At 35.3% G+C, this 21569-nt stretch overlaps 2 protein-coding genes across 3 annotated transcripts in view; both read left to right on the plus strand.

Annotated features, from left to right (window-relative positions):
• LOC145313961 (F-box only protein 30-like) overlaps nucleotides 1–21569 on the plus strand; it is a 116206-nt gene that overhangs the window by 87983 nt on the left and 6654 nt on the right. For both annotated transcript variants that reach the window (XM_080153628.1, XM_080153627.1), the window contains exons 14-21: nucleotides 803–867; nucleotides 1487–1568; nucleotides 2233–2353; nucleotides 2607–2709; nucleotides 3086–3230; nucleotides 3613–3665; nucleotides 4611–4689; nucleotides 4979–5049. In XM_080153628.1, coding sequence (XP_080009754.1) covers nucleotides 803–867; nucleotides 1487–1568; nucleotides 2233–2353; nucleotides 2607–2709; nucleotides 3086–3230; nucleotides 3613–3665; nucleotides 4611–4689; nucleotides 4979–5049 — 719 coding nt within the window. The remainder of the gene's footprint in view (nucleotides 1–802; nucleotides 868–1486; nucleotides 1569–2232; nucleotides 2354–2606; nucleotides 2710–3085; nucleotides 3231–3612; nucleotides 3666–4610; nucleotides 4690–4978; nucleotides 5050–21569) is intronic.
• Nucleotides 18049–21501, plus strand: LOC145313960 (uncharacterized). The gene is made up of 5 exons (XM_080153626.1): nucleotides 18049–18164; nucleotides 18964–19077; nucleotides 19849–20426; nucleotides 20666–20722; nucleotides 21160–21501. The coding sequence occupies exons 3-5, from the start codon at nucleotides 20237–20239 to the stop codon at nucleotides 21219–21221; spliced, it is 309 nt and encodes a 102-aa protein (XP_080009752.1). The 5' UTR covers nucleotides 18049–18164; nucleotides 18964–19077; nucleotides 19849–20236; the 3' UTR covers nucleotides 21222–21501.

The raw sequence follows: 21569 nt of genomic DNA on the forward strand, positions 1-21569 counted from the left end.
TGAAGTATACATATGCAATTTTCTTCTAAAATATAGGCTTAGTAAGTGTTATTGCTATGATTGCCATGTAAGATTTTAACAGGATTATTAAAAGAACTTCTGATATTTTTAAAATTCATTATGTAGGTATGCAAAAATAAAACTTTAAACTTGTATTAATTATCTTTGATCTTTACTAATATTACATAAATGTGTAATTTTTAACAAAAAGCATGTCATGTTTGCATGTAATAATTGTATATTTTAAGGATAAGTATAAAGGCTTGTGTCTTTATTTTTTTGTTTTGGCTTAAATAGTCCCTTTCGTGGCAACGCCCTTAAGGCGCGATTCGTCGTATTTTTAAAATGGCTTTTATAGGTTATTTTAGGTTAGGTTATATTGGGTTAGGTGATTACCCCGCAGGGTTAGGCAATTGGCCCCCTAGGGTTAGAGCCCCCCGCAGGGGCTAGAAATAGGAGAAAAGCTACTGTGAAAAATACGAAGAATCGCCCCTTAAGGTGCGTTGCCACGAAAGGGACTATACCCCAAAATTGCTTATGTCCTTTTAATTCGCGAATTAGTTTTATGCACAATTTTTAAAGCTTTTTTTCAGAAAAATCTTTTATTATGCATGATATGTTGTAAAATGCATGAAAATTTTAAATGTTCATTTATTTCTTTTTTTAAAAATATTTATATATCTTAATTTTCACACAAAGAGAAGTTTTCTTTCAAATTCTCATAAGAAGAATTCTAACAGAAATACCATTTTTTAATTTTTTTTATTAGCCAATTATAATCTTGATAATATTTGTATTTTAGGAAAGCAAAACTTGCAAAAGTTTGTAATCTAAAAGTATTTCCAAGTCTGTTTGATCCTCCTTCAGGTGAGAAATAAGGGGAACATGATGTATGACACTATCCTGTAAAACCATGTAGTATGGTATATTTTCATAGATAGTGTTCCCATTACCTATTATTATTTTAAAAAGTGATAGATAAAAACAGATATCTAATGCTTTGTTTGCACAACTCTTTTTCAAAGTTTTAATTTGTCAAGGGAATAATTTGTGCTTGTTTAGAAGTCTGTTTCCATCAATTATTAGTATAAATGTCAAGTGTCTGACATAGCAGCAAAACAATAGAGTTACCCTTCTGTAGGTTAAAATTATTTGTAAGAAATTTTGGTCAAACGTTTGCAATTCAATTAAAATTTTCAATCGTTATTTCTAATCGTGCCAATTTAGGTTATAGCTCAATATCCCTATTATGAAAAAGAGGATGTTATTTATCTTTTTATAACTAGGAGTATGGGTTTTTTGTCTAAAGCTTAAGATCTAAATAACCATTGAACCAATATGTTTTAGGTTATTTTATTTAGAGTTAATTCTGGGGACGGTTTTGAACTATTTTTTAGTCCATCTCTGTCTCTTCTAATAGATGCTACAGGGACGTAGCCGCTTGTTTATATAAAAAATATTAATCATATGACCTGTCATGTTTTAGTTAATCCAGTGGCGATACTATCTGGTCCTAAAAGGAAAGGAATACCTCCCCCACCCCCTCCTCCGCCAAACAACCTTACCAGGTACGCCCCTCATTATTCCACATTTATTTTTGTTTGTTACTTTTGGTCAGGTTAAGTTTGGTAGACCGCAGATATAAGTCTTATGGTTAAGGCACTCCCCCAAAGGTGTTAGACATAGGAAATGATTCTCCCCTCTTATTTAAAAAATATGTTATGGAGAGTATTTCTGTGCTTGACAGGCACTTTTAGGGAAAGCTCATAATTAATTGTTTATATGGTTTCCTTCCAGTATGGATTCGAAACTGATTAATATCCGCTGGATTAGAACAAGTTCCAAGCAATACTGAAATATCTCAAATGACAGATAATTTTTCACGAATATTAAAATAGAAATCATAAAATTAATACTAGTGTTGTTAGCCCGGACCTTCGGCTTCTTGGAGCCAAAAAAAATATTTTTAATCTTATAAAGTTTTCATTAATATCCGCGGAAAGCTGTTGATACGATGGGATAAATAACTATTCTATATTAATTTTTTTTTGCAGGTTTCTAGGGATGTATATAAGAATGGATACAGTAACCAAACTACAACAGAAACCTAAAGCCATATTCACTTTATATATATTTATTACAGGGTGCTAGGGATGGATATAAGAATGGATACAGTAACCAAACTACAACAGAAATCTAAAGCCATATTCACTTTATATATATTTATTACAGGGTGCTAGGGATGGATATAAGAATGGATACAGTAACCAAACTACAACAGAAACCTAAAGCCATGTTCACTTTCCTCTGTGCACAAACGTTTAGACGAGATCAGTTTGAAGCACATTGCAAGGTCTGGCATTATTTTGTTGCTTTTAATTGTACTGTTTTTGTTGAATTTTGTAGCAAAGCTACTCTATCTCTTACTTTGGCAGTTCTAATTGGGGTTTCTCTGTTGTTATCAGATATAGACTACTGCTTTTTTTTTAAATATTCCCATATTCAAAAAGGAGAGCATTTTACTAGAAATATTAGTTTTATATTGTTCTAAATGATGTATAGATAATGTATTATTGAGGTATAAATAAAATATTAATATACTTCAGAACGTTCACAGTGATATACATGGAGGATTGAATAACTGGTTTGTTTCTCGATGTCCCATGTCAACCTATGGTTGTGGATTTTCTGTCAATAGATTTTATCCAGGTAAAAAATATGATTTTAATTTTAAGTAGAATAGGGTAAATTTAAGAGGGGAGGGATTATGTGTTTTTGTAGTTATTTATTTCTCTTGGAAAGGTAACCCATCATAAAAAGACAGCCATCTGTTATATAATATTTGATTGGATATAAAATACCTGGATATGGTGGCAGGGAAATTTTGGTTGCTAATATAGTCCTCAAATATTGGTGTATACATTCCTCCATGGTCAAGAGAGGGGATGGGATAAATTCATAAGGGGGGGAGGGGTATATTGTTATATTAGCCAGCTTGGAGAAACATATTATCAGGGTATGCAAGAAACTCTCACAGTAGCCACCTATCCATTAAAATTTTAATCTCAGTATGATTGTGTTTCAGGAACTGATAGTGGAAACAAAGTCGTATACAGTGCCTCCACAGAAAGCTTTGGTATCAGGCCTAAACAACCAGATATAACCTATCTTAACATGGACAAGACTACAAAGACAAATGGTCATGTAACAAATGGATATTCTAAGAGTCAAAAGGAATATTTGCCATTTAATAAAATTGACTTATTTTGAGAGGTTTTAGTTTTTATATTGTTTAAAATTTTGAGCTGACCATTTGAACCTAGCTAAACCTCTATATCTTTTTGAATCTTTTCCAGTATGGCTGTGAAACCGATTAATATTTGCTGGATTAGAACCGGGTCTCAGTCCGGGTCATCGGTTATTAGGATATAACAAAACTGGTTTTGATCTTTCAAATTTTCATTTAATATCTGCAAAATCTGTCTAACACGATCAATAAATAACTATTATTTTTGCTCATGACAACTGGTTTGTTACAAGCCGTTTCTAAGGTACTAAGTAACCAACAATCATGCTTATACGTTCTTTAAAAATTATAATGGCAATTTTACCAAAGGTAATGAACGGAGTTACGAATGGTCATATAGAAAAGTGTTATTTAACAGGTATCTATAGTACTTATTAGTTTCACATTGCAAAAAGTTAATTTTATTTGTAGCTTAAAGCAATTTTAGGTCTTTTTTTATATATAAGTAAAGGAATCTTTAATTTTTGGATGTCATTTAATTTTGTTATAGTTTTGTATGCAAAATATTTGTCTTACAAGGATGATAACATCCGTAAGTAGAAAAGCTCAAAAATTATGGATGGATATCCTGAAAAAATGAACTATAGAGCAGTTTCATAAAAAACACATTAATTTAAAAAGTCATGAAACCTTTTAAGACTTATAACGTGAAAATCTAGGAATATATATAGCACCTCAACAAATAAGCAAATCTTAATTAAACTTTGTGGAGATATGTAAATTGTGAACTAATTTAATCCCTAAATATATCAGCCGTTTATCTTGAATAGGAGTAACGAAAATCATGAAAACTTCAAAATTTCAGTAAAACTTGATAAAAGTATGCAGAATATTAAGGTATTCAATCCCTGAAAAATTCAGCCGTCTATCTTGACTTGAGATATTCATGAAAACTTTAAAATGTAGGAATCGATCCAGCACCCCAATAAATTGGCAATCTTAATGAAACTTTGTAAAAATATGAAGAATGTCAACATATTTAATCCCTAAAAATTTCAGGTTTCTATCTTTCATAGGGGTCGAGAAAATCACGTTCCCCCACTCTGTCTCGGAAAGACGGACAGACTGACAGACATTTCGAATTATAGAGTAGCTTCACTACTGAAAACAAATATAGTTATAGACGGTTTCACCTAAGCTGTGCTTAGTAGAACACAGAAACTCCCCTGATTTCAAAATAAATTGTAGGTAGTTTTTTTTTCTGGTGTTAATTGTTACCATAGGTAAAGTTAGTTTATAATAGATACAGGATGCTGTGCGCGCTGGGTAATTTGTGGGAAATCACCAACTTGTCTATATTTAGAACTGCCCGTTGAGCTTCTCCAAATGATTGTGCGAATGTTGGATTCATGGACTTTAAATCAAGTTTCTTTGGTTTGTAGGTAATTTTAATCTAAAGTCCTCCAGTTTTACCCTAAAATCTCCTATACACAAGCCTTTAGTGGCTAAATCAATCACTAGATATCACATTTTTCTATGTAATTGAACTGAACCAAATTTGCTAAGTAAACACACAAGAAAAGGTCACTAACCATTTGAGACTTTTGTAAAAAAGAACCTTTATGGTCACTAAGTTTAGGAGCTTAATCTTTTATGATGGCTTTCATTGCTATGTTTCAAAAAGATGATTGAATTTATTTAAAATGTATTTTCATTTTAATAATATTTTAGACATTTACGAGAAATAGTGTCAACATTATTGGATTCCAGGGGATGTGTTGCACTTCAGTGGGAAAAAGCAGGTTACTGCCGTTTCAGAGATTTTAATAGAGTAGATACTTTTCTAGTATGTCTTCAATTCCGGTTAATATCCTCTGGATTAGAACACGTTCTCAGCCATACTAAAAATTAAAGCTTCATCTTACCAGGGATAAGGGATGGGAAACCTGACCGAAAATTAGGTCTCAGTCTTCTTTTTAAAGGGATGGGGCAACTTTTCTTTTTTGCCTATAAAATCAACTCATTTCCTCCAGTTCCTTATTGGCTGTAGGCCAATATCCAATAGCATGAAACTTGCTTTTAGCATTAACCAAATAATTAATAACAAACGCTTCCGCCGGTTCATTATTGGCTAAATTAATTCAAGCAAACATAAATTTCTGCTATTAGAATGACAACAATAAAAATTTTCTGCTATCAGAATGACAACAATATATATGACGTTCAATCACATCTACTTATTATTAAATCTACACATTAATAAATGCAGTCATATGTGAAGTTTCAAATATTATTTTGACTCTGTAAATGTTCAAGTTAGGGCAATAAACGGCTAATTTTCGTTTTATTTGGGGTCCGTGGGAAAAAGTCTGATAATATCGGGTGTAAGGGGTTTATTATTATATTTCCATATACGAGTATATACTGACCCTTGTCCGAGAGGTGTGAAATAGTCCAAAATATAGGGGATATAAAATATTAAAATTCTGTAATATCTCACTACCCTTCTGGACAGAATATAAAATATTTTTTAGCTAAATATCATGTGATTTGCATGATTAGGAATCACGGAACCTTGGCATATTTTCTAGAACTTCCTTGGCTTTTTTTGTAGCTTAACGTTAATTAAAAAATACCGAAATTATAAGAAGCAAAAAGCGGTGCATATTTTCTAACCCTGTCGGGTAATCATTAAAATTTACTTTACCTAACCTAACCTAATCTTCATAAGCTACTGTGAACGTACGATGAAGCCCGCAACTTCGTTTTTCTTTCCATGATCCTAATTTTCTACTAATACTCCATTTGCAAAATATGCGAATTTCCCAAAACTGCTTCTGATAAAAATTGTTTTAATACTTCTTTTTTATATAAAATAAATATGATTGATATTATTTTGTTTTATTATCTTGATTAATAGCTTTACTAGGGTGATAACAGATATAGTTCAAGGAGCTAAAGGTATAAGACAATGAGCGATAAATTGATGTCTATCCCCAATGATGATACACAAAATTACCCCTTCTGTAGATTAGATTTAGCGGTTGAAACGTTTGGACACTCAATTTAATGAAACAACTAATCAAAATTCAATAAAACTCTAAAGTTGTTAAGCCAACGAATAAGAAAACGCTATTATAAAACTTTGGGAACTTGTGTTATTTTTTTGCTAAAATTATTAATCTTCCTTAATAACTATAACTTTCTATTATCACCTTCCGGCTTGTTATTTGGGATGTGTGGAGTGGAAAATTTTTAACAAGGATGACAATATCCATTAATGCAAAACATTAACATAAACGTATAAGTATATTTAGTATAATCAAAATTATAAGTAAGTATTCTGTCCGTCTGTAAAACACGGGCCAAAAGCCTTCATAGCCGACGCCAACATATATCTTTTATTTTAATTAATCCATTTACGGTTTACCCTTTTATACAAATTATAGAAAAGCTTCGCTTAGTTAGAAGGGGAACTTTTATCTATTACCATATGTTTTTGTTATTTCTTGGGGGGGGGGGGAGGGGGAGAGGTCAAAACTCAAAATCATATATATCAATCGTCATATAGGGGATTTATTTTTTTTTTTTGGGGGGGGGGTTAACTTATAAAGCCTAGGTGTCATGTTATCTTCCCCTTCCCCCACCCTCATTTTGGTCAACCCTTCTTAAATAGGGAAGGGGGGGGGATGGGTCAAAACTCAAAATCATATATATCAATCGTCATATAGGGGATTTTATTTTTTTTTTGGGGGGGGGGTTAACTTATAAAGCCTAGGTGTCATGTTATCTTCCCCTTCCCCCACCCTCATTTTGGAACTAACAAGGATTTTTTATAACTTCTTCTTCCATAAAAGCGGATATTAACACTTAAAGATTCAGGGCAAAATTGTAAGTTAATTTTTTTGGAAGACTCTAATTAACCGACCCTAATTATAGAAAATTATAGAAAAGCTTTGCTTTTAAAATGCAGTGTAAGTTACAGTAATTAACCGATCCTAATTATAGAAAATTATAGAAAAGCTTTGCTTTTAAAATGCAGTGTAAGTTAAAGTAAGTAAATGAAAGTAAAATTAGTGACAGACGGACGATACGTTATTAAAGAAAAGCTTTTGCAAAAGGATAGATATTGGTATAATATAGGTCATTAACCTTTCAAGTTTCAACTTCAAGGTCACTTATTTTAAAGGGTGTGATATATAAATTTTTTTCATTTTAATAACCCACTCTTATTAAAAGCAAAGCTTTTCTATATTTCAAATTAAAATTTCAATGTCTCTTATTAAAAGCGAAGCTTTTCTATATCCTGTAAAAATTACATTTTAATAACCCATTTTTACATTTAATACAAATTTGTAATTTAAATTGTAGGGAGATTGCCCAGCCGCCAGCAAACTTGAAGATTAAGAAGTACAGCTAATTTCTTATTTATTTATCCATAATAAAAATTCTTTCTTATAACATTGACGTCACAAGAAAAGAAAAGTAGGATGTCTTTATTCATTTATATTACTAAAGAAAGAGTAAAGACTCCCTTGTGTGCGTGCAAGTATTTAAATATAATATGATTTATTGTTATTTGATCTTTGGGTCAGCCACGGTGTTCGTACAAAAATGTTTAAATAAAAAGAAACATATTGAATAGCAATGTTTAAATATAACAAAAAACACAATGATTTACTTTTATTTATGTAGAAAAATAAGACAAAATTTTAAAAACTTGAGTATTTGGTATATTATATAAAGAGCTAATTTTCATTATTGGTGCATCATTGTAAACCCTCCCCCCCCCCCCAAGCCGCGGGAATTCATTAAGAATAGATAGAATAGGAGGAGAATTATGAATATATATAATATTAAATAAATTTCCTATTTTAATTTTGATAAGACAATGGCTGATAAATTGGTGTAGGCATTTAGGATATTTTCAATTCTAATCAAATAATAATAAGAAAGAATTTTAATGTCTGTGGAAAGCTGTTTATGATAATGAATAGTTATTTTATTATATTTAGAGATGAGAGGGGAATTAAATTTATCCTCAAATGTCCTATCCTCCTATCCTATCCCAACGCAACGCCAACCCCTTTCCCTCTATGGTAAAGCGAAATATGATACGGATAAATACTACCCCCCCCCCCCCTACTTTCTTTCATGTGTGTTTACTGTTTTACATTAAAATTAACAGGATGTCTGTTTGTCCGTAGTTGTACTTAAAATATATTAAATGTATAATTAATAGATAAATAGCTAATTTTCATCATTTATGCATCATTGTAAAACAACCCCCCCCCCCTCGCCGGAATTCATTAAGAATATGATATCCTGGACCGGCTTTGTAAAGTCACAGGACACGTATGATATCTATGTTTATAGCCCCCCCCCCCCCCCCCCCAAGGAGTGGAATAAATAAAGTATAGCCGTTTCCTAGTTTAATTTTGATAAGACAATGGCTGATAAATTGGTGTATTAAAGGATGCAAACTTTTTTATTTTAATATCCGTGGAAAATTATGGAAAATGCAGCGGATATTAATTGGTTTCAAAGCCATACTAGAAAAGCTTTTCTTTCATTCAGGGTTCGGCAGCCATAGTCTCTGTGGCTTTTCATATTGAAAAAAAGGCAAACAACAAGTCAAGTCATGACTAACTTTTAAAATCATTGGAAGAAACATTCAAAAAAAATACACTTAATTAAAGAAAAAAGTTACACTTACATGACAACATACAATGGCCGATAAATGATGAGACACAGTCTTGCCCCATCTGTAGATAAAATTAGAGGTTGAAAAGTTTAGACACTGAACTAAATGAACAAACCAATCAAAATTCAATAAAAGTCCCTAAGATCTAAAGCCAACGAAAACATAATTAACAAGGATGACAACATCCATAAAAGCACTGAAACGGTAGGACAAAAAGACATTAACACTTGTATAGTGTCAGAACTGAATAATCAGAATATAAATGTATAAGAGTCGAAGCAAAATTGAACGGAATAAGGAAAAATAGATTATATTTATTTCAGTACTTACGAGATTTAGTGAATATACATCAAAAATATATTCACCAAACCTTATTCTAATTTAGCGGGTTTTGAAATATTAAAACATATTTTTTAATATTTGTTGACCAGCTGAGAAGGTAACAAGATATTACCCTCTGTTAATATATATTAGTATATTCAGATTTTCAATTTAAATATTCCCCTTCTATGTGTTAGGAAATATACAGAAAGGTGTGAAGTTTGGACTTCCGGGGTACATGGGATATTAAGAAATTTTAATATATTTACGGGAAAATAATATTTACAAAATATTGATAAACAGTAATATTTCACTACGAAATCACCCTAGTTTTGATTTATTTAATATTTTTCAAGAAATATTCAAACTTCAAATATGATTGAATAAATGTCCATATAGCCAAACATAAACAGAGAGATAGTTTTTTGAAGACTGAGTAGGATTCAACATTTTATACTTTAGAACAATGTGAAAAACTCATGTCTTTAGACAATCAAACAGAGAGATCGTTTTTTGAAGACTGAGTAGGATTCAACATTTTATACTTTAGAACAATGTGAAAACTCATGTCTTTAGACAATTTAAAAGTTATATTTCATGTGGAATTGATAACCCACCTAAATGATTACATATGTAAATAAAAGAGTACTGTGTTTTGTTAATAAAAATATTCATTAATTTTGGTAAAAATTATTGCACACTGAATTGAACTTATATGTTAATTTTTAACGTAAAATAATTTTTTTTAAAATTCTTATTTTATATTGTGAAATAGACAGACTTACATAAGTTAATGATAGAGTAGACTTAATATTCAATTTAAAATGCAAACAGATTTTTAAGTATTTATTATATTGGATTAAATGCAGTTTTTGAGTAAATAAGATTATATATTGATACTTTATTTAGAAATGATTAGATATATTAATAATTCAAAACTACTGATTATTTAAGCTGGAAAGTTCTGAAGTAGCAGGATGTCTGTCTGTATATCAGGACACCAAGCAACAGGATGACTGTCTGTTTAATTAATACAATGTATTAATTAACTATGCACTTTGAAGGGGTAGAATATCTGCCTATGCAAACTATCTAAAGTAGTAGGATGTCTGTAAATAGCTGTATTGGTCTTAATAAAGACTCGAACCCAAACCAGATAATGTTCTGTGTTAGGACTCTCAATATCAACTCACTTAAATATATTTTCTCTTTATTCTTTCTGAGAGCAATTGAAGAGTAATTAAGAGTAACAACTAAAATATGTCTGCAAACTTAACCCATTAATGACAATAGGGTCTTAAACGACGCACAAATTCAAACCTATACTATCACTCTATTTTTTTATGCTGTCCTTTTTAAATGTGTGTAAATAACTGAATAGAGCTTCAAGTTTTGTCCTTTACATTGCTTGGCCTCTCACTTAATTCGATGGCCAGATGAAATCATATTTTCATGGCAGAGGTGGAAAAAATAGGAAAAAATTTCCACACCAGGTCTAACTTTTTTCTTTTAAAGAATTAAAACATACTTTTTTATAATTAATTATAGCATTTGTTATATATTTTTAGTTTCTGCTAAGTTTTCTTTAATTTTAGTTAGTTTACATACTTTTTTTGGATAAATTGTTGTGCGTCGTATTCGACGCATTCGGACTAATCATTTTAGCCATTGCGTCCTTTTTGACCTTATAGGACTAATCATTTTAGGATTTTACTGTATAATCTCCTATAATCTACTAGTTGCTACGCCCCTAACCTCTAGGACGTGTGGGGGATGTCAGGAAAATAGCTTAAAACCATCCCAAGGTATTTATAAAGCTTCCCTGATAAGTAAAACCAATTCAGACCTTCAATTTCTGTAATCTTTGGCTTGAGCCAAAAAACCTTACTACTTTATAGTATGGAATACAAACAAGCAGCGGCTACGCCCCTAGAGGCATCTAGGGCCCCTTAGATTGCAGGGGGAGTCAAATCCCCTCTTTCAATTACAATTTTTTAAAGAAAAAGTTTTTTTTTAATTTTGGGTTTTTTTATTTTCTAGGGATGATTTCTCTTAAGGGATGGTGGTGGTACCCTCCTTCAAAATAGTTATAAACCTTACCAGGACCTAGTAGAAGCTACCATGTAACGGAGCACCATATAGGTTCAGTGGTTAGCAAGGTCCTTTGGTACACACACAAAGACATACAATAACATGTTACTTTATTTTAAGAATATAAAAGTAGTAGCGCAGATAATCTACAACTAGGGTCTGTCTGTACGTCCACCTGTCTGTATTTCCATAATTGCATCCAAATAAATAATAGCTACCTTACAACTAGGGAATGTATGTATGTCTGTCTATATATCCATAATTACAGCCAATTAAAGACTGTAAATATGTTTATACCTCCGTAATTTTTATTGCAGCCTAGCTGTTAATATATTCATAAAAATAGCGCAAATACTCTACAATTATGGTCTGTCTGTACATCCGTCCGTCTGTACATATATAATTGCATCCAAATAATTAACAACTACGCTACAACTAAGAAATGTATTGGTTAGGGATCTAAAATAGTAAGTCAATGGCCGATAAATTGATGTACTTTCTCAGGGATATTATACCATAAAATCTTTCTGTAGATTACATTTAGTGGTTGAAACATTTGGACACTTAAAAAAACAACCAATCAAATTACAAATACAATTCCCCACAGTTGGTAAGACAACAAATAAGAAAAAGTTATTATAAAACTTTAAGGATTAACAGGGGCTGGGGGGGGGGGGGTTGTCATGTATTGGGTTGTTCAATATAATTGTCGACAAAATCATATTTCTTTGCTAAACATTGTAATAAAGTGAAAGGGTATCTATCTGTGTATCTGCTTAACTGATATGCTTCTTTTTTTTCTTTGTAGCTTCTCATAGGTCCTAAGAAGGTTTACAACTATTTTTGGGGAGGTTACCTCCACCCTCCAAAGAGAAATCGCCCCTTGAAAAAGACCCCCCAACACAAGAAAAAATAGAATTAACTTAATGAAATTAATTCTTTTTAAATAAAAAATATTGCTGTTGAATTCAATGACCTCTCCCCATCTCAAGTGCTCCTAAAGGCCTCTAGGGGCGTAGCCACTAGTACTAAATAATTATATTCTGAATTGTTTCATACAGACGAATGGACGTACAGACAGACACTGATTGTAGAGTATCTGTGTTATGTATCCTTTTAATAAAGTAACAGGATATACTTTCTACATGTGTCTGTGTGTTGTGTACCAAGGGATCTCACTAACCACTGAACCGATATGGTTCTCCTTTACATGGTAGCTTCTCATAGAACCTGGTAAGGTTTATAAATATTTTGGGGGAGAGTACCACCACCCTCCAAAGAGAAATCGCCACTTAAAAAAGACCCCTAACACAAGAAAAAATAGAAAGAACTTAATGAAATTAATTCTTTTTAAATAAAAAATATTGTTGTTGAATTCAATGACCTCTCCCCATCTCAAGTGCTCCTAAAGGCCTCTAGGGGCGTAGCCACTAGTACCAAATAATTATATTCTGAATTGTTTTATACAGACGAATGGACGTACAGACAGACACTGATTGTAGAGTATCTGTGTTATGTATCCTTTTAATAAAGTAACAGGATCTAAATACATTCTACATACATGTGTCTGTGTGTACTAAGGGATCTCACTAACCACTGAACCGATATGGTTCTCCATTTTAGCTTCTCATAGGACCTGGTAAGGTTTATAACTATTTTGGGGGAGAGTACCACAACCGCTCTAGGAGAAATCACCCCTAGAAAATAATAAACCCCTCTCATTATTATTTAAAAATTTTTCTTTAAAAACTGTAATTGAAAGAGGGGGTTTGGCTCCCCCCAAACCCAAGGGTCCCTGGATGCCTCTAGGGGCGAAGCGGCTGCTAGTATAGTGTTCCATACTATAAAGTAGTAAGGTTTTTGTCTGAAGCTAAAGATTATAGAAATTTCGGGTCTGAATTGGTTTTACTTATCAGGAAAGCTTTATAAATATCTTGGGATGGTTTTATGCTATTTTTCTGACATTCCCCACCCAACCTGGAGGTTAGGGGCGAAGCAACTAATAGATTATACAGTAAAAGCCTAAGATGATTAGTCCGATATGGTACATAATAGACGCATGGGAAAAATGATTAGTCCGAATGCGTCGGAAACGACGCAAAAAAAAAACTTCTTTGGTATGCCACAAATCAAAAAATCTAAAAATACAAATGTCTTACAATCCCTTAAGGAAGCTGTGTTTAAAATTTCAAGTGATTCTGACGACAGGGGGGAAGTTCGGCACTAATGGGTTAAATATATGACATCACAACATAAATATATGACATTTACCCCCTCCTGAAACCATCCAGCTAAGCATGGTTTCACCATCCATCAGGCTGATCCAACAAACTGGGATCAACGTCTTCACTGGGTGAACCTACATCGAAATTAACCCCGGCCTCAAGTCCTTCATCTCCTTCACCCACTGGAGGAGGAGTGTTCAGCGCCCCTCCACCAACCTCAGCCGAGACACCCACTGTTGCCGCCATGACAGCATTACTCGCCGCAGCAGCTACTGGCCCTCCTTCAGCAACCATCACAGCATCATTTACAGCCGAGGCAGTATCATTCGCAACAGCCACCTCTGCAGCAACCGCTGACCCATCTGCCGGCATTGCCACCTCCATCTCAACACCACCAGCGACCTGAACACCTCCCGAAACCATCATCACCCCGTTGTTAGCCTCAGCACCGCCAGAAGTCCCAGCCTGTTGCAGCTGCCAATATGCCGCCGCCGGTAAGTCATTGTTTATTCTGCGCCGGATCTCGGACAGCTCGCTAAAAATATTAGACAGGTGCCTTTGCACTTCAGCCTCTTTTTGGGCCATCTCAGAAATAGCCTCTTGAACCTTAGTTCCCTGCCCTGCCAAAACACTTTCTACCTGTTGCCCCACCTGTTGTCCCAACTTGGTTGAACTACTTTCCCAATTATCAGTCACTGCTGTCTGTACACGCTGTACCAGATAAGAAGCCTTTTGCTGTGCAGTAGTAGCCACCATTTGCTGTACCTCCGTATCTACCTTCCTAATACATTCCATTAGATCCTTCTTATGCGTGGCCAACATGTCTTTAATCCGTTTATGACCGTCTGTCTGCCAAAGTTTCTGTGCAGTGTTCAAACTTTTGACTGATTCTTTTACAGCCTCACGAATTTTTTCCTCAACCATAGGCTTTAAAGTCACAGCAACAGAATTACTGATTCTACCTATATCTTCATCACTGAGCGGCGCCAAACCACGTCTGTCATTCTTGCGCTCAGCCTTATTCCTCTCGACTTCAGCACGCAAATCTGGTAACTCCCTCTTCTGTTTAGGCCCAAGAGAATCTGCCCCAGCAGGACGCTTGACCACGCCCCTTCTGGAAGTACCTTCCCCAGCATCATCATAAGCCTTGCTGGCTCCTTTAGTCCTGACCGACCCAGCAGCCTGTTTTGGCACAAACTTACCAAACCTGCGCCGTTTCTCACCAGAACTAGTATCTGCCACCTTTTGTTCAGGCTTGTCCATTGGAGGCTCAGCCCAACTGTCTAGCTCCGAACCACTCTGTTCACTAGGCAGACGATCCCTGGAATCAAGCTCAACCTCAAGGCCCACGTTGCCAACATCGTCCTCGTCATCATACCCAGGCTCATACCTGGGCGACTCTACCTCATACTGCCTCCTCCCTTCTCTATCATCTCTTCTATACACAACATGCCGCCGATTAGCTCTACCAGCATCCAGCATCTCAACAGACGGTTCACGCTCCTCCCGCCGTCCAGACGCCCGCTGATACCGCCTCTTGTTTCCATCTCCATTTCCTGATAATAATCAATAATTAAATATTAACATTTTAATATTTTAACATTTTTCATATATAAGACGACATTCAAAACGAAATACTTTACACAAATTATATTTATCAGGGATGCCAAATTTTAATTACTGCCTCCCCGAAGGATAACGCGAAAATTTAACGCAGTTACACAGTTTGCCCAAACAACCAACACACAGCAATCCAACCACCACCCCCGCAGCACCAATCACAGCCATAACAAAATGCTGCCAACTATTAGTCAACCAATCAATCGAGGTATTATACAGATGTACAAACCAATCTTCTGTAACCTCTACAACAAAAGCATGTGAATTAGCAGCCAATTCCGAAAGTTTAGCCTCTTCCACAGACTCCAACACCTGTCCTATCTCTCCCTTATCCAACAGATGCTCAAAATTCAACGGTACCTTCAGCCAACTATTCTCCAGCCGTTTAGTCTGAACCAGCTGCATTCCTGCCCCCTTGTTGCCCAGATATAATCCAGGTTTAACCCTCACAAATACTGGATTTTTCCTGCACTCGACAGCCATCAACAAGGAAACATTTTTAACTAATCTTGTGAACGGTTCTACAGCAACAATTCTATTGTCCATGAACAAAGAAAAATGACCAAGATAACACGGCAAATTCGCTCCTAAAGTCACATTCAACCATCTTTTTTTACACACAGACACAAGTTCCATCTCCCCTAGATGTTGTACCAACAAATTTCCGACTTGTTTGATGTTGGAATGAAACAAATTATTCTCCCAACACCCCTGTTCTGCCTGCAAAATCCTTTCCACCTGATGGTATGAAGAAGTCAGCTGTAATAATAAAGCACCATCCTCCTCCTTTCTACGCATCCAAGGAAAAAAATTCTTTTTAGCTGTTGTAATCCACAAAAATACATCCGGAACGTTGGTATGAAAATAATGCAAATCAGTCAAAAAGTCAGAAAACTCCACTTTTTTCCCCAGTTTCAATCCCAACGAAAACTGTGGAGAAATCGCCAACCAACTTTGGCCACCCTGATTACTAGCATCATCCGCCATATTAGAAAATGTAAACAAAGTTAAATTTACAATTTCAACAGTCCGAAAATAACTAAAATGACTATCTTCATGTGATTTATTGTGAACTATCACTCGATCAAGCCCAAGCCGCAGATCAGACTCCAGACAATGTGCACCAATGAACTGATCCTCAAGAAAACAACTGTTATCAGGTAACATTGAAATTTGTATATTTTTCAAATAACTTGTAATTTGAACTTCTTGAAAAGTATTAGGCACAAAGGTATTATTTAAATAAATACCCTCCCCTCTGCACTGAGGGTCAATTCCATACGTCATCATATCCTTATACAGAATGGTACCATTTATGAAATAAGTCATTGACCGGTCATAAAACGCTACAGGCAACCGTCGTCCATCTATGTCTAACACCCTCTGTTCCTCCATCCTTTTACAATCTTCACTAGAAATCAACTCATCACTACTAACCACAGCTGGTGCCCCTAAATGTATATGGCTATATTTGCCACAATACCAGGTGTGAACCGTTCTGTCGACGTGACATTGTACCGCGGGCAGAAATCTCACTCCTACTTTTTTTAACAGGTGACCACTGATTGTTCCATTAAACTCATGCTGTCCAAACACTGTACATTCTGAAGCCCTCAATTCAGGACCGTCGCCAACACACTCCTTTACTAGCACAGGTATCACGTCAGCCCCACAGGATATTAAACACAATCCCCAAATTAAAAAATATTTACCTGATTTGAATTTATTATTATGACCAGACATTATTAGCTGATAACTGTTCACCGGTCCACCCGCAAATATCAACTGATTTAGCCTTTCATTGTAGAACAACTCTCCACCTACTAGCTTTGTCAGCACATATTTGTTATTAAAATAATCAAATAACAATTCATGAACTCTTATTATAATATATTTTTATAATATATATTTTTTTTCAAAAATAATTATTATCGGCTTTCCTTTCCCTACTTTTTCCGTCCTCGAGTTCCTATCTGAACATGTACCACAGGACCCCCTACCTGAGATCTTAACCTCCTCCCAGTGTCCCATAAATATTTCGCCACCCGTGATCCACTTTTCTTAATTGTTACTAATCTTTCAGGTGAAGATTGCGGCGGCGCCATAGTCAAAAACGACTGTTCCGATGGAAGCTCCACCTCGTCAAAATTACCCTCAACTACAGGAGCAGGCACCACAGATTCATCTGTCACTCCCACCTCTACTCCTTCACCTACAGGTATATTTTCTCTATTAATATTCCACTCATTTCCATCCCCTGAAACTCTGTCATTATCAACCGCAACCTCACTCTCCTTCTCCTGGATCTCGTCACTCTGTCTTTCCTCTGCCAATTCAAAACCATCATTTTCAGATGACAAATACACAACATCTTCACTCTCTCTCTCCTCTACAGTTTCCCTCTCTACAGGCATATTATCCACCTCCAAAAATATCTCATCGGAAGGGCAAATTTCAGGTAAAGGAAAAACGTTAAAATTAACCTCCTCTCCTAAAACTTCCGTTCGAGCATGAATTTTTCGAATTTTATCTCTAGCCACAACCTGATTTTTCTTGATGGGATTATTCCCAAAAGGTGCCAATTCATACAATGCATCCGAAAATTTCTTAACTACAATAAAAGGCCCCCCATAAAAAGACTGTAATTTCTTGGACACGTCAGTCTTCACAATATTAAAGAAAGCATAACAAACATCTGTCACCCTCAATGCTTCCTTCTGTACTCTGTGTTTATTTTGAACCTCTAAATATAACTTGGATTTTGTAGAAATTCTCTTAATTACATCCTCCATATTTTTCAGAAATTCCAAATACGACCGCGAGGATGAAGATTCAACAGACGGAACTGGTGATAGAAAATCGAGGGGAATACGTGGCTGACGACCGAAAACCAGAAAAAATGGAGAATAGCCAGTTCTAGAACTCTTGGAGCAGTTAATCACTAACGTAGCCAAAGGTAATTTTTTAGCCCAGTCCTTAGTTCCATGATTTTCATCTACTTTCAAAGCAGCATACAAACTCTGATTTTGCCTCTCTACAGGATTCGAATTTGGATTCCTGGGGGGAACTAGGACAGTATCCACCCCCAATCCTTTCATCACCCCTTTAAACACACTGCTTGTAAAATTTGTACCTCTATCCGATCTCAAAGCCCTAAATAAACCGTAGGTAGGTACAAAATTTTCCAATATAGCCTTTACAGTTGTTTCAGTTTTAGCATCAACCAACGGACATGTAAAAACATATCTAGAAAATAAGCAAACCATGATTAAGACAAATTTAACCGTCTGTCCCTGATGATAACATGGAGTCCAAGGACCAACTAGGTCCACTGACATATTAGCAAAAACTTCACTACTTTGAACAGAATGAGTTATAGGTGAAACATGTTTAGGATTACTTCCAGCCTTTTTCAAACATGTAATACAACTTCGCATTCTCAATTCCACAAACTTGTTCACGCCAGGCATAAAAAATCTCTCATTTATTTTACGTATTGTCTCCTGCACACCTCTATGTCCAGAACCATATCCACCATGAGCTGAATCAAATATATCATTGTATAAGGAAAGAGGCACTACAGGCCTCTCGACAAAACCCCCTTCGGCCAAAGGCTGTCTGAAAATTACAACCCCCTCTAGCACATACATATGGCCAATAAGATTGTACAATAGTTCTTTTCTGCCCGATAACTCCGCCCTCTCATAAGAAGACAACTGTCTCCTTTCCAATATCCATAACCTTATTTCATTTAGAATCTCGTCCTGCTGAAGACTACGTTGCCAGACAAACTCAACATCCACCTCATCCTCTGCAGAATGTACCTGCATAATGGAATAGATTTGATCCAGAAATGGTGAATCATCCAGGTAAGGATCCAAAATTTTATTATCTGTCTCTCTACACTCCTGACAATCCTTCAGTCGATGTTCCTTACAATCTAACTCAGTTCTCGACAAATAATCTACGTTCACATGCTTAGTCCCCTGTCGATGGATAACTGTAAAGTCAAAACTTTGCAAGAAAGTTATCCATCGATAGGTGACACCGTTTATTGATCCTTTAGCCCAACGTTTATAATGCACTAGTGAAATACTGTCTGTCCGAACCAAAAATTCACGAAACCTACAAAAGTGTAAAAAATTCTTTAATGCATATACTAATGCACCTAATTCTCCTTTATAAGAAGGATAATTTTGTTCCGCAGCATTACACTTTTTACTACAGACACCGAACACTCTCTCTACACCATCCTGTTCTTGCGAAATAATCCCTGCAAAATACTGAGAACTATAATCTACGTCCACGATAAAAAGATTAGGATTATCCCATTGAGGATAGCCTTTACACATCTCAGTCTTGAACATTTCCATAAATTCAGTCCATACTCTATTCAATTCTTCTGTCCACTTTATTATAGTGTCATTCCTGTGACTATCCAACATGCACGACCTCTTGGCATAATCAGCAAAATATCCTCCCAAAAACTTCTGTAACTCCTTCCCTGTTCTAGGCTTGCCCCAATCCTTAATCCGTTCCAAATATGCAGGATTCATTTTCAATCCATCGGCACTAATAATATGCCCCAAATAATGGCATTCTCTAGTCAATAAATCACACTTATCTAAATTCAATTTCAGGTTGACCTGCCTAAGAACTTGAAACAGTGCCTGCAGATGCTCTACATGTTCCTCTGGACTTGATGAAAACACGATCAGATCGTCCAAGTAACTGATACAGAATCCATACATTCCTGGCAGGATAGACAGCACCTTATCCATCAGAGCACAGAACAGGCTGGGTGCATTACACAACCCAAATGGCAACCTGTTAAACAAATACATCCTGTTTGCTGCACTAAAAGCTGTCAACGGTTTAGAGTCTTCATCCATAGTCATCGAATGGTAGGCAGCTGTCAAATCAAGAGTACTGAACACCTTGCCAGAACCCAGCTTCGTCAGATTATCAGAAATCAGTGGCAGCGGCCACGCCACCCGCTTAGTCACGTTGTTCAAATTGCGGAAATCGATGACAAACCTCAACTTCGCCTCTGCTCCAGGTGCAGCCTTCTTTTTCACAGCAAAAATAGGACTAGACCAATCCGAGAAACCCTCTTCAATAATGCCGGCGTCCAACCATTTGGTTAACTGTTCTTTCAACTTAGCATCGTACTCTGGATTCAACGGAATATTTCTGGCCTTCACAGGTTTAGCTCCAGGTAACAATTCTATATTATATGTCATTAATCGACAATCACCAATATCTGAATCATTCATTGAAAAGATATCAAAATTTTCCAAACAAATTTTAATAATCCTAGGTTTCAATTCTGGATTTTCTTTAATCATCTGGTTTTCATCTAACTTCAATTTTTGAATAATAAACTGTACCCGTTCATGCATTTTTTGCCCCGACAACTTTTCTGGCTTATCCAACTCATTAATTGTTTTATTACAGGTGACATCTTGATTATCCATGACGAAACAATGCCCCATCTTCACATTTCTCAGCAAGGTAATAGGTTTTATTGACGCATTAACTACATTAACCACGCAGGACCCATCTTTCCGTGGCTGATACACTCCCTCAATAATCATAATCCCATTGCCACTTGTCATCTTAGAAGAATTAGGGGACACATACCAAAACCCATCATTCTTTAACCCAGCCACATGCACAACAGCTGTAGATCCTCCAGGATAAAAAATAGTTTTGTCCAGCAACTTCACATTATACTTCGTTGAATATAACTCTCCAAACCCACCCCCCTCCTTTATCCCTGGCAAGGTAGGTTTAGATGGAATTTCAGAATTCATTCGTCCGGACAAAATAGGAATTTTCTGTATCTCCGCCACCACCTGTTTCTGTAAACAGGAATTAATAGGAACAGATTCCCCACAAAATTCAAACTTATCCTCATCCAAACAAATATTAATTTTATTCTTTTTCAGGAAATCAGATCCAAGATTCACCAACCTACTCGTCACCTCAGGTACATAGAATATCTCCGTAAACACAGCTTGAGTTCCAGCAAATCTAAATTTCAACTCGACATATCCAATAATATTAACTTTCTTTAAATCTACTGAATACGCTGATAATTTAGCAGGACAAAACTCAATTCCATGTTTATCAAGAATTTCTCTAGATATTAAAGAATTAAAATTATTTCCTGTATCAATAATTCCTAACTCCTTCACCGTAATATCAGCCCCTGGCACAAAGAAATCTAAATCCGCACAAATAGGCATTTTCGTTATCTTCAAAAACTTCACAATCTCTTGAAAACACTAGTCATTTCTATCCATATATCTTCGAATTAAAATCTCAATGCAGGATTATTAATATATCCATGTTAATT

This window comes from Acartia tonsa, chromosome 3 (assembly GCF_053477335.1).
Source record: "Acartia tonsa isolate MP-2025a chromosome 3, ASM5347733v1, whole genome shotgun sequence".
Lineage (NCBI taxonomy): Eukaryota > Metazoa > Arthropoda > Copepoda > Calanoida > Acartiidae > Acartia > Acartia tonsa.